This window comes from Humulus lupulus, chromosome 3, assembly GCF_963169125.1.
Source record: "Humulus lupulus chromosome 3, drHumLupu1.1, whole genome shotgun sequence".
NCBI classification, from domain to species: domain Eukaryota; kingdom Viridiplantae; phylum Streptophyta; class Magnoliopsida; order Rosales; family Cannabaceae; genus Humulus; species Humulus lupulus.
The window spans coordinates 185,484,788-185,497,200 of record NC_084795.1 but is presented as its reverse complement, the minus strand read 5'-3'; the positions used below and the strand labels follow the sequence as shown (position 1 = coordinate 185,497,200).

Here is a 12,413-nt window from a genome sequence, read left to right as displayed (position 1 = left end):
CAAGGCCCCTAGTCATGATGGGTACAGCAGTTACTTTTTCGAAGATCATTGGGATATTGTTGGGAATGAGGTGAGTGATGCAATACTATCCTTTTAGCATGGGAATATTTTAGCATTCGGGGCCACTGTTTTGACTCTTATTCCGAAGTGCAAGTGTCTGCTAATGTTAGTGATTACCGACCAATTGCTTGCTGTAATGTGCTATACAAGATTTCCACTAAGCTTATTTGCTCTAGGTTGAGGTCTGTATTGTTAGAGATAATTGCACAGAATCAAGGTGGGTTTGTAAAAGGGAGATCTATTGCTCACAACATCATGATTTTCCAAGCTCTTGTTCGACATTATGGGAGAAAATCTGGTACAGCTAAATGTCTGATTAAATTGGATTTGCGAAAAGCGTATGACACTCTTGAATGAGATTTTATTGAAGAAATGCTTGAAGCTTTTAATTTTCCTAGAAAGTTCATTACTCTTGTTATGTAGTGTGTGCGAACTACGAGATTTTCTCTCATGTTTAATGGATCCTTGCATGGTTTTTTTGAATCTAAGAGAGGTTAAGGCAGGGAGATCCTATGTCTCCGCTTCTTTTTATTTTGAGCATGGAATATTTAACTAGGATCATGTAGAGGATAGGTCGGAAAGCTGATTTCAAGTTTCATGAAAGATGTGAGGGTGTTCAACTTAATCATCTTATTTTTGCAGATGATGTTTTACTTTTATGTCATGGTGAGTTTAAATCCATCTATTATATGTTGCAAAGCCTTAAGTTGTTTTCTGAATCTTCTGGTCTCATTCTGAATGATTCAAAATCTCCCATATACTGTTGTGGTATGAATGACCATGAGGTGCAACGAGTTTTGGATGCTTCAGGGTTCTATAGGAGTTCCTTGCCATTTAGATATTTGGGAATGCCCATCTGTTCCAAGAGAATTTTAGCGAAGGATTGTGAAGTTTTAATAGATAAAATGACAGCTTGAATTAGGTGTTGGAGATCTAGAAATATCTTGTTTGCTGGGCGAGTCACCTTAATAAACTCGGTGCTGCTTTCGATTCATTCTTATTGGAATCAACTTATGATTATCCCTAAGAAGGTTTTGGACAAGATCTCAGCAATTTGCCAAACTTTTCTTTGGAAAGGTCAAGCTAACTTTATGGGACCAGGTAGCATTGCTTGGGATCAAATTTGCAAACCAAAAAGAGCTGAAGGTCTTGGTTTCAAGGACTGTTCAGTCTGGAATATAGCTACTACTGGAAAGTATATTTGGGCTATTTCAGAAAAGAAAGACAACTTATGGGTTAAATGGGTACATGATGTTTATATCAGAGACAAGGATTGGTGAGATTATGTAGCTCCTGTTGGTATTGAAAAAAAATTGTTAAAGTCAAAGATCAGTTTAAAATTTTGGTTTCATTATAGCAGGTTCTCATTGAAGGGTATCAAATCAGGAACGGCTATCAACTGTTTTGTCCTACAGCTGATCATGTACATTGGTGCAAGGAGGTGTGGGGGAGATTAAATATTCCCAAGCATAGCTTTATTCTTTGGCTAGCTGTTCAGAATCGGTTGATGACTAAAGAGGGCAGAGATTCAATATTATTAGCAATTCAAATTGTCTTCTCTGTGATGGTCATTAAGAAACTGTTAGCCATTTATTTTTTGGTTGTGGCATCAGTGTGATCTGTCTTAGGCAGGTGCAATATTGGCTAGGCTGGCATGCAAATGCCACTTCTCTGTTAGTTGTGTTACGTTGAATTGAGAGAGCTAAAATTAGCAAGTTCAGGAAGCTCACGTATTCAGCTACAATTGCAGCTTTGACTTATCAGATTTGGCGAGTGCGTAATGAGGATTTGTGGCTGCATAATCATTTACATACTGATGTAATTGTTCAGTCTGTTCAAGTTAATGTAAAGAATAGAATCTCTTATAGAGATAGTCTAAGAAAGTGATTCGAAAGGATTTAGATTGGTTTGAGGGTTATAATGGGTTTTGTTGTACAGGTTGTTTTAAGGCCTTGATTAAGGTGCTTTAGTTTGTATTTGTTTGTTGAAGAGTAATGAATTCTTTCTGATTCACCAAAATTTTTTTTACTATAATTTAGTAAATTATAGATGATATTAGTTGGGAAAAATGCAAGGGGATGGGTCTCAAAATGGAATACATCTAAATCCTATAAAAATTTATATGTATATATTGCAAATCGAAGACATTATAATGTGATTAATTTTTTTTTTTAGGATAACCATTATAATGTGATTATTGTTAATACTACCTGGAGCAGAGAAATAAAATCAAGGTCTTAAATAAGTGCATGTATCATAAAATAAAATTTAATTATATGCGGTTCCTAAATACAGACAGTATTAATTATATTATACATATGGAGTACTCACACTCCTTCCACAAGACCATCCATTAAACTGTTTTTATTTTTATTTTAATGGATTGAAAAGTATATATAATTCAGTTCCTCATCATATATAATTATTTTAATCTATATTCACCAATAATAAATGTACAGGTAGAGAGGGACGAAGGGTACATGTTGTATGTAATATATATATATATATATTTATGTGTGTGTACGTACTATAGACATCTACGTACGCAAATTAACCAAGTTTATTTTTGCCATCAGATCTGAAAGTACGGAGTAGTGATACTAAATATTAGTGACTCTCTCAAATATATCATGTTAGCATTGTATGCTTCCTCACAATCAATGGCTTTATTAGAAGATCATAGGAGAGCCATTGATCACTTTACAGATTCATTCACCTTTTATGATCAAAATATCGACATTCAATCTCTTCTCCATCAGCCTCCGCCGTCCACGACAGCTGTCACCGGTGACGACCCCACGATCGTTAAGAAGCTATGTCACAATGCTAGTGAACGTGAGCGTAGGAAGAAACTCAACAGTTTGTATGCCTCTCTCCGCTCTCTTCTTCCGCCTCCGCCTGCTGATCGATTAATGGTACGTCTTAATTAATATATATTTTTTTGTTTTTATGTTAAAACCAACTCTACAATTCACCTATCTCTGTCGTTTTATTTATTTATTTATTCTGTAGTGACAATATATATATATATATATATATTTATATACTAAGTAATATAACAGGTCTCGGTTGAAAGGACCTAATTTTCTAATTTGAAATAATGACAGTCACAACTTACCAGACTTTTATTTTGATACTATTAAGCAGGTAAAAGGCTACGTTAAACACTTTTTAAAAAAAAAAAATTAATTAATATTTATTTTAACAATGAGTGGCTTTAATTTGTGTTGGCTCAGAAAAAGCTAAGCAATCCATCCACAATTTCACGAACCATAATGTACATACCTGAGCTTCAAAATCAAGTGAAAGGACTAATTCAGAAAAAGGAAGAGCTCTTATCGTGCATTTCAAGGAGATCAGTGGAGCTTATTTATGAAGAAAGGCATAAGAAAAGCTCCTCAGCTTATTGGAGAACTTTGTCTAATGTTTCAGCCAGTAGGCTTAATGAGAGAGAATTAGTCCTTCAAATTTCCTCATTTAAGGTTCAACAAACTCCATTATCCCATATTCTGGTTGATCTAGAGGAAGATGGCTTTCCAGTACTAAACGCAACTTCTTTTGAGTCGTTTGGAGGGAGGGTCTTCTATAACATTCATTTACAGGTATTTTCTCATGAATTTGATTCCTGATTCAAAACCCACACATATGTTAATTTTTTATATGTTGCTATATATAATACTTCTAGTTTTAATTTTTGGGATATTGGTTGGATCTTGCAGGTAGAAAAGACTTACAAAATGGGTGCAAACAACTCGAATGGGAATTTTTTATCATCGTAATCACTAATTGTTATTTCACCATGATAATATGCATGTTAATTCATTGGTTATTTTGTTCATGTGTTTTTTGGCTACTATAGAGATGTCTGGTATCTCGAAATGAATTGTATCTCATTCTCACTACTTGAGATTGAGATATTCTCAAGTGTTGTAATTTGTTGTAGTTATTATTTAATTAATATATTAAGCTTTCCAAAATTAATAGAAGCCATCATGTATTATTGTACAAGAGCAAGTGTTGTAATTTGTTGTAGTTATTATTTAATATATATATTAAGCTTTACAAAATTAATAGAAGCCATTATTTATTGGTGTACAAGAAAACGACAGCAGAGGAAACGAGTGAGAATTAATGTATAGATTAATTACTCTCTTTGTTGTTCTTGAAGTCAATGACTTTGTGCTTATTAACGAGTTTTATTTAATAAATTATAGAAAATTAAGTAGGTGCGTGTTTGACAACTAATAAATAACACAAGTAATTTAATTAGTAAAATTAAATTATCTAGTCATTATAACTCAATAAAATTATTTTATTTTATTGAAAAATAGAAAAATAGAATTACTGACGACTTAAACTTTGTTAATAACTCACTTGAGAGGGTTACACTAACCAATTCTAGAAGCTTAAACTTTCTCAAAAAAAAAATAAATAAAAAAAATAACTCACCTGAGACTCAAAAAGATTATTTTTCTCATACAAGTACGAAACTTTTGATTTTTTTTTTCAGTATTTAAAACAGTGAAAAGTCCCAATGCGTGATAATACCTTGGACCTCGCCTATACGTGCTTTCGTCCCCATCAGACGATGATCAGACTTTAGTGTTCTTTGAGAATGTGAACATCCATATAGACAAAGCGTCTAGCTAAACGAGTTATCAGAGACATTAACTCCGAATGACCGAATGTATAACCATTGGTAATTTGACGTAATCATAGGTGACAGAATAATAAAATTTGTAACTATTGATATCTATATTTTTTGAAAAGAAAAAAAAAAAGATGATAGACTAACAATAAAAATAAAAAAAAAATATATAAAAGAATCATTTCCACTGCAACATTGCTTGGAGTTGATTAATTATAAGAGTGACTAAGCCCTTAAAGTATGACACTACATGAAGCAGGCTTTTTGTCAGCGGTAAAACTCGCCAGCAAAACCCTAGTTTTTCGCCAGTAAAAGCCACGTAACTTTTGCCGATGCACTTTTGCATCGGCAAATAACATCGCCGAAGGTTAGCCGCTGTTTCTGCCTTTCGCCGGCGAAATTCAACTCTCAGCAGAAAAAGTGTTACTGCTGGCAATAAAATGTCGCCGGGAAAAAATGCTCATGCTGGCAAAAGTTTGCCCAACGATATCTTGGGAAGATTTTTTGTCGGGGAATTTTTGACTTTTACCAGCGGCGTTTTAGTCACCAGTTAAAGTTTTTTTTTTTAAATTATCTTTTCCTAATGCAAAAGTCGCGCGAGGAAAAGATTTTTCCTTTTTTTATTAAATAAAATTATTTATTTTGCCGATGCGAAAAACGCGCCGGTAAAAGTTTTTCCATTTTTTTTAAAAAGAATTTTTCAGCTTTTTTTTAAATAATTTAATTTATAAAATCAATTTAAAATTTATTATTGGCAATTAAACTAATTAAAATTATAGAAAATGTTTACCAGCGTTTTGGTCAACAACACTGAATCAATTTATATGGCAGAATAAGATTTAAACGAATTGGAATCAAGTAAACGACACAAAGAATTTTATAGTGGTTCGGCCCCAAGAGTTGGTAATGACTTACGTTCACTTGCACTTTTATTTATCGAAAAAAGCATCACTCATCAAGAAGAAACAGGTTTCAACTGAGTTTCTTAAGCCGAGTAAAGAATACAATTCCAAGGGTTTTGTACGTAGAGTGCTTACAAAAAGAAATAGCGATATTTGCGGCATAAGTACCCAATGTTTGAGGTTTTTAACTGGCATGGACCCAATCTTTTTTTTTTAGTGGGGAAAGTACCCAAAGTCACTAAAAGAGTCATTTAGGCCAATTCCGTTACTTAAGATTCTGTTAGTGTCTTGTTAGAGAGATGGGTAAGGCCCATATTAAATCTATTTTTAAAAACTAATTTTAAAATAAAAAATTTATTTAAAAATACATTTTTAAAACATTAAAATTATAATAATATTTTTTTCAATATCATAACTAAATTAAAAAATAAACAGAAATCTAAATTAAAATAGTTAATTTTTGGTTTGAATCTAAATTAATAAAACAAAAATTAAATTAAAACAATTATATTTTATTGCACACTGTAACGGTGTAACGACCCAAAATCGCTAATAAGGCTTAAGAGCCTTGATTAGTGTGCCTGGAGCGCATAATGGGATTTATGTGTGATTTTCATGAGTAAATGCGTGATTATGATTTAAAGCATGTTATATGACTAATTGAACATTCGAGATGCATGACTATGTGGTTAGTATGCATGTTAGGTGAATTAAATATGCATGTGGACCCCATTTGCATGATAGGGGTATATTGGTAATTTTAGCCCGCTGAGGGCATATATGTGATAATTGTATTATGTGATTTGTACCACGTGAGTGTGGTGTTATTATTGTGATGCACGTGCCGAGACGGTCCTAGAGAGCTAGTTTACTCAAAAGTCACAACGGGATTTTATACCCGGCTCGGGAGGAGCTTAGGGGTACCTTGGGAATTGTTATGGTTAAATTGAGACTTAGCGGGTAATGGTTATTGGTGATTGAGTAACCTGGGTAACCATTAGTTACTGCTGTGGGTAACAAGTTTAGTTGGAAAATGGTAGAATTGAAATATAAGTGAAAAGACTAGAGTGCCCTTGATGGCTTACTTAGGAAAGGATTATTTGGAGGGGTAACATGGTCATTTGGCAGAGGGTTTAGACAATTTTCAGCTGGGATTATAGGGTACACGGTTTAGGCATTGGCATATATGTTGGTTTTGATAGAAATGGAAGAGAGGAAAAGCTAGAGGGAAAGCTAGGGCAATGAGAGGAAGAAGAGAAGAAGGGAGCTGAAACTTGAGGAATCTAGGAGGAGGATCAAGGGGTGGGAGGCAATTAAACTTGATCATAAGCCAAGACTTTCTGAGGTAAGGATTTATCACTTCTTTGTTAAGTTTCTAAGCTGGATTTTTCTCTTAGAATGTTAGTATGAAGATTGAAAGTTGATGTGTGGCCAATGGGTGAATTGGGGATTTGATTGTGTGTTTGGGTTTCTTTGATGATGTTTCTGAGTTGTTAGATGGTTTATGTGGGGTTTTGAGTTGATTTTGGGACATGGGTACCTGCTTGGGATGATTTGGAGTGGTGTTAACTCGGGGAAAACGCAGGGAAAAACCCAGAATTCTGGGTTCGCGAAGGAGCGCCGCAGCCCTTGCGGGTAGTGCCGCGGTGCTACGCCTTTTTCAGGATGGGAAATTTTGCAATTTTGGGCATTTGTCCCGGGGGCTCGGGGGATGTTTCCAATGATTTGTTTTAGGAATTTGGGAGTCCCGAGAGTGTGGAATTGGTTCCAGGAAGTGATTTTTGAATTGATTAGTATTAAAGGATGTTTTGTACGTGTTGTGACTAGGTCTTTGTGAAGCTCGGGTTAGAGGACCGTGCTCGCGGCTTTAGTGCATCAGGAAGCTCGGAATACAGGTAAGAAAATTGTAGCACCCGAGAATAGGGCATGGGCCCATAGTGTTATTGCAGGGCATGGCCCTAGATTGTATTATGTGCTAATGTATAACCTTAAGTGAATTATTATATGTGTGAATGGTTGTTTGGAAATGTATTATATGTGTGATTATAGTGCAATGAACGGCTAAGGCCGAGAGCGGCAAGGTCGAGAACGGCAATGGAGCCGAGAACGGCGAAAGGCCGAGAACGGCAGTGGGGCCGGAAGTACCACTTAGCACATGGGATGCTTACAGTCAGGGTAGGAGCCAATGGATACATGAGATATCCTTACAGTGAGGACCGAGACCCCAGGCTTTGGTAAGGCTTCTGGGGCGGCATGGCCGTGTTTGCTTAGTCTAATGGTTGACCTATTTATCTGTGGACTATCTGATATGATTAACTGTATAATTTGCATATGTTATGAGCCGCATGAGTTTTCTTGCTGGGCTTCGGCTCACGGGTGCTCTGTGTTGTAGGTAAGGGCAAAGATTGAGTCAACCAGCCATGAGTACGGAGAGCGTGAAGCGACACGTACATGTTTGGCCTGCCCGACTGCTTTGGTTGGGGGTTTATTCGAGAAATGGCTGTAATAATCTTTGATTTTATAACTAATCAACTGTAAACTTATTTCAAGATGTAAACAGTTTTCAAACCTTATTTTGGGATCCCAAATGTTTAATACTAGAAGTTTTTAATGAAACGACGCATTTTCAAGGATTACAGCCTTAACTTTTAATTAGTCACATTTTCGTTTTAAAAACCTCGGTTAGCGAGTCTTTGCACATTGTTTTGTCTTAAAACTCACTTGGTAACGGCTCTAAGGAAGTAGGGCGTTACAACTTGGTATCAGAGCGAGCCAAGGTTTATTGGTTCTGGAGATTGACCGAACATGTACGCTCACTGTCAGTGACAAGCTCGACTCATGGTTGGTTGGTATGATTGATTGACATGTTTGAACATATGTTTGAATGCCCTGTTTGCCTGCTTATCTATTTGGAGCATGAGGAATGAGTTGCCGTATGAATGAGATACTGTTGGGGCTGGGCCCTTGACTATTGTATGTTGAGATTATAGTGTGCTGAATAATATTATTATGCATATGAATGAACATTGGGATAATGGTTCACATATTGAGTTTATGTGGTTAATTGTTTAAATTGAATTCGTATGTAATATCCGTTTATTTGCTTGTATGAAGCATGTTGAGACCTGGGTATACTTGGCAATGTTAAAATCTGGTAGCTAAATATATATCATTGTGAATTTGGCCTATATATGCTTTGTGTGTGCATGATAACTGTGGTTATTTGGATCTAGTTGTGGATTGGTTCAGAGTGTGAACCACTGGGCTGAGGAGTTTGGTCAGTAGTGGCAGGTGAACTCAATTTGTTGATTCCTAGAATGGTTAAGTGGATCTGACATTGTGTTGAAGGGGGATTCTAGATATAAGTTGGAGTTGAGATCTCCAGTTATCCCTGAAAGCAGCAGCAAAGGGTCACTAGTGTGTGAGTAAGCTGTGGAGTTTGTTAGTTGAGATGGGATAGAAGAACAGCGGATTTCTCTAGGGAAATAGCTGATTTCGATGTTTTAACAGTAAGGTTACCAGTGTTGGCTTACTGTGAGAGTATGGACAGAAAAATGTATTAAATGAAAGGCTTAAAGGGTGTTATCCTCGGGTTTTGAGGGGAGTTCGGGCTGTCAAGGAATTTATCAATAGATGGGCAGAGTTAATTCCACCCTTGGTTAAGAGGATGAGAGATCCTGATTAGACGGTTGTGTAAATGTTGAGGAAGAGAGATGCCTAGAAATGGTACTCGGGCTGAGGTACTGGCTTAATGGGCTGGAAAGAACTCCGATGGTGAATTGATGGAAGAGGTTACAAAGACATGGTTTGAACTGTGGAGACTGGTGGGCTTATAAGCTTGGTTTGGAGTGATAGGGTAACAACAGTGTAAATCAATGGGTTTGGTGAATTGGGTAATTCATTTCAGAAATTCATACTGATGGATGTATCTGGAATTAATGGCGACCCATTTAAGGATTTGAGATCTGGAATAGTCCAAGGTATTTGGGCCGCTCTGATGTAAGAACTTATCGTCTGTATGTGGATGGCGGGGAGGGCCATGTTGTTCGAAGAACTGAGGAATGATGCATAGAGCATAAGTGCCAGAACTGCAATGGCAGTGCTTCCTTTGATGGAGTTAGTAAAGATAGATTCGTGATAATCGAGTTAAAAGAACCCCGGATAGTTCTGTGGCTTCTGGTTTTGCCAGAAAGGGGGAAAAGTCTGATTGATAGGATGGTACTTTTATTTAAAGAATGCAGCAAGGACAGATTCTCAATTTTTGAGGTAGAAGGACCCCAGACAGTGCTTGGGCACCTAATTTGAGATTGGAAAGAAGCCTGATTGAAAAGGCAATTATCAAGATGGTGACAAGAACCAAGGAGGTTATTTGGTATGCACATGAGGGAGAGGATGCCACCTGAGAGGAGGTCAGGTGAGGGCATGACTTCTACATAGAATGACTCGATATGTTAGGATGGATTTCCCATGGTGAGGGAACAGAAAATTAGAATGCCTCGCTACATTCGAAGTTCAAAGCTGATTCCTTGAGGATGAGTATTTAACTGACTGGTTTATGCTTTGGTCATGTAACGAACTGGAAGAACTTGGTGTTGAGAATGTTCCGAGAGGGAGATGGACATAGAGAGGTTGCCTCAAAGGTGCTATTCGAGAGGCTGATGATAGTAACACTTATTGAGAAGGAATTAGAAACTTCTGGCAGATGAATTGGGAAGCAAGTGATTAAGAAACTCATAGTGAGAAAGTTAATCAGTTAAGAAATAACCATGGATTGTAAAGGATATCACCTGGAGAATGTTAATGAGACTGAGTGGAAACTGAGCTGATTAGTGGGAAAATTATGTGGGTATATAAAGAAAGAGTGGGGGTACTTCAAGGTCGGACTACAGATAGGATTGGTATCAGGAATGTTGTAAAAGATGGTATTGGCTAACAGAAAAATCTATCGAAGCAAACGAGGGAATTTAACCTTGAAGTAGCCAGAGCATTATACTGCGGGGATTGTTAGCATCTTCGGTTAAGAATGAAAAGTTTAATGTTGGGTACAAGATGGGACAATGTCTCCAAGATTTGATCTATGACCTGGTTATTACCAGTTGGAAACCAAGGACAGAGACATTTCGTGAATTGGCTAGTCTGCACCGGGTTGGGTGTGAGGAGTTGGTAACAAAGATTCTAGAATGGTTCAAGCTACAGCAGCACAGGTAAGTTCTTTAGGCTGAGAATGTGTGAACGGTATGGGCAAGTCCCTTCAAGCTCACGAGCAGTGCATGTGGATTACTCCCAGACGGAAATGGTGAGCAAATGAATATGCTGAAGACGTTGTACCCAGAAGGCGGAGTCACAGGTAAGGTTCTACGGAGTGTTAGTTTGGGTGTCGTCAGGAGTACTCAGAATAGAGCTACAAGAAGAAAGGACAGGTATGAGAAGATTTGATCTGAAGCCACAAAGAAGCTATTGAAGATTGTCTGAAGAATTGAAAGCATAACAGAATGGGCAAGCGCGTCATCTATTACATAAGTATCTCCGCAGGCAGCTATATCAAAGACAGGAAGAACAGTAAAACTAGAAGTTAGACGGAAAGGGTGGTATTAAATCAAAGTTCAGAAGATAAGGTAAGAGTTGATTGGTACCTGGTGATACAGGTATATGGGCGTGTTATAGTTAAGTATAGAGGCATGGCCTAAAGAACCTAATCCATGATGAGGATATGGAACTATGGGGATGCATCACAAGCTGGGCACGCCCAGGCTCAGATTGACGCGAGGAGGGATCGAACCTTGCGGGAGATGAAAGAATGGATCATGGTTGATATCCTTGGAACGTTAAGTTGACGGTTGCGCATAGCATAAGGTACTTGAGTATTGGGTATTTGTAAGAAAGAAAACGTTGAGACCCAGATGTGGTGAAAAGTAACAGACGGATGATCAGTGTTTGAAATCCTCGATTGAGCGAGGGGAAATTTATTTGGAGGCGGAACTCCTAACTGTGAGGCGTACGGCAGTCAAGGAATAACGCCATAGATTGTAATGGAGTGGACAAGGCAATGACTGAGATTGGCATAATGTTAGTAGGTGATGATTAGCTGGAGAGTGTCGCTGAACTATGGAATCCGAAGTGTTGGCTTGGGTTGAAGCAGGGAAGAACCCTGCCAAGGTGGTACAAGTTAGGATACCAGGATCGAGTGAAGGATCCAAATAGAATTTGGTTTATGAATGAGAATTCTGAATGGATATCATTCCACCTCCTAGGGTACGTTGTACCGGGAGGGTCGAGCGGGTGACAGAATCTAGTGTTTTCCTTTGGACCCTGAGGGGTTAGGTGATGTGGTGGTGTATCGTGGGAATAGACCACATTAGACCCTAAGTAAGGTGTTTGGACATGAAAAGTTTTAACTCAGTTGATGGAGTTAATATAGTTGGGTCAAGTGAACTGGTTTCAGGGTAGAACGCCGATGATACTGAATTGAGACCCTATAGTATTCTAAATTTTTGGAAAGAAACTAGAGAAAAAAGAGAACAGAGGGGGAACCCAGAATTATCAGTTGGTTGCAAGTGGAATAGCAGTCTGAAAGCTATCAGATATCTTAAAGAATTAAGCGTTGACTATGCGAATACTTGAGGTATTAAGGGAAGTGTAATCCCTGATATGTTAGTCATGGTGACAATTGCTGGCATCTTGTTAATGTAACACGACATAGGACATGGTAAGAGGTGAAAGATAGTGAATACTACGATTTGGCATTGGTTCAGAGAGAAAGCCAAAAGAGGTTGTTAGAATATTAAGGCAGGAGTGTCTGCCTA

General features: G+C 37.5%; 1 protein-coding gene across 1 annotated transcript; it reads left to right on the top strand.

Annotated features, from left to right (window-relative positions):
- The first annotated feature begins 2,579 nt into the window (after window positions 1–2,579).
- On the top strand, window positions 2,580–4,033 carry LOC133821461 (transcription factor ORG2-like). The gene is made up of 3 exons (XM_062253745.1): window positions 2,580–2,975; window positions 3,297–3,662; window positions 3,780–4,033. Exons 1-3 carry the CDS (start codon window positions 2,691–2,693, stop codon window positions 3,837–3,839), a joined length of 711 nt encoding a protein of 236 aa, XP_062109729.1. The 5' UTR covers window positions 2,580–2,690; the 3' UTR covers window positions 3,840–4,033.
- Window positions 4,034–12,413: the final 8,380 nt, after the last annotated feature.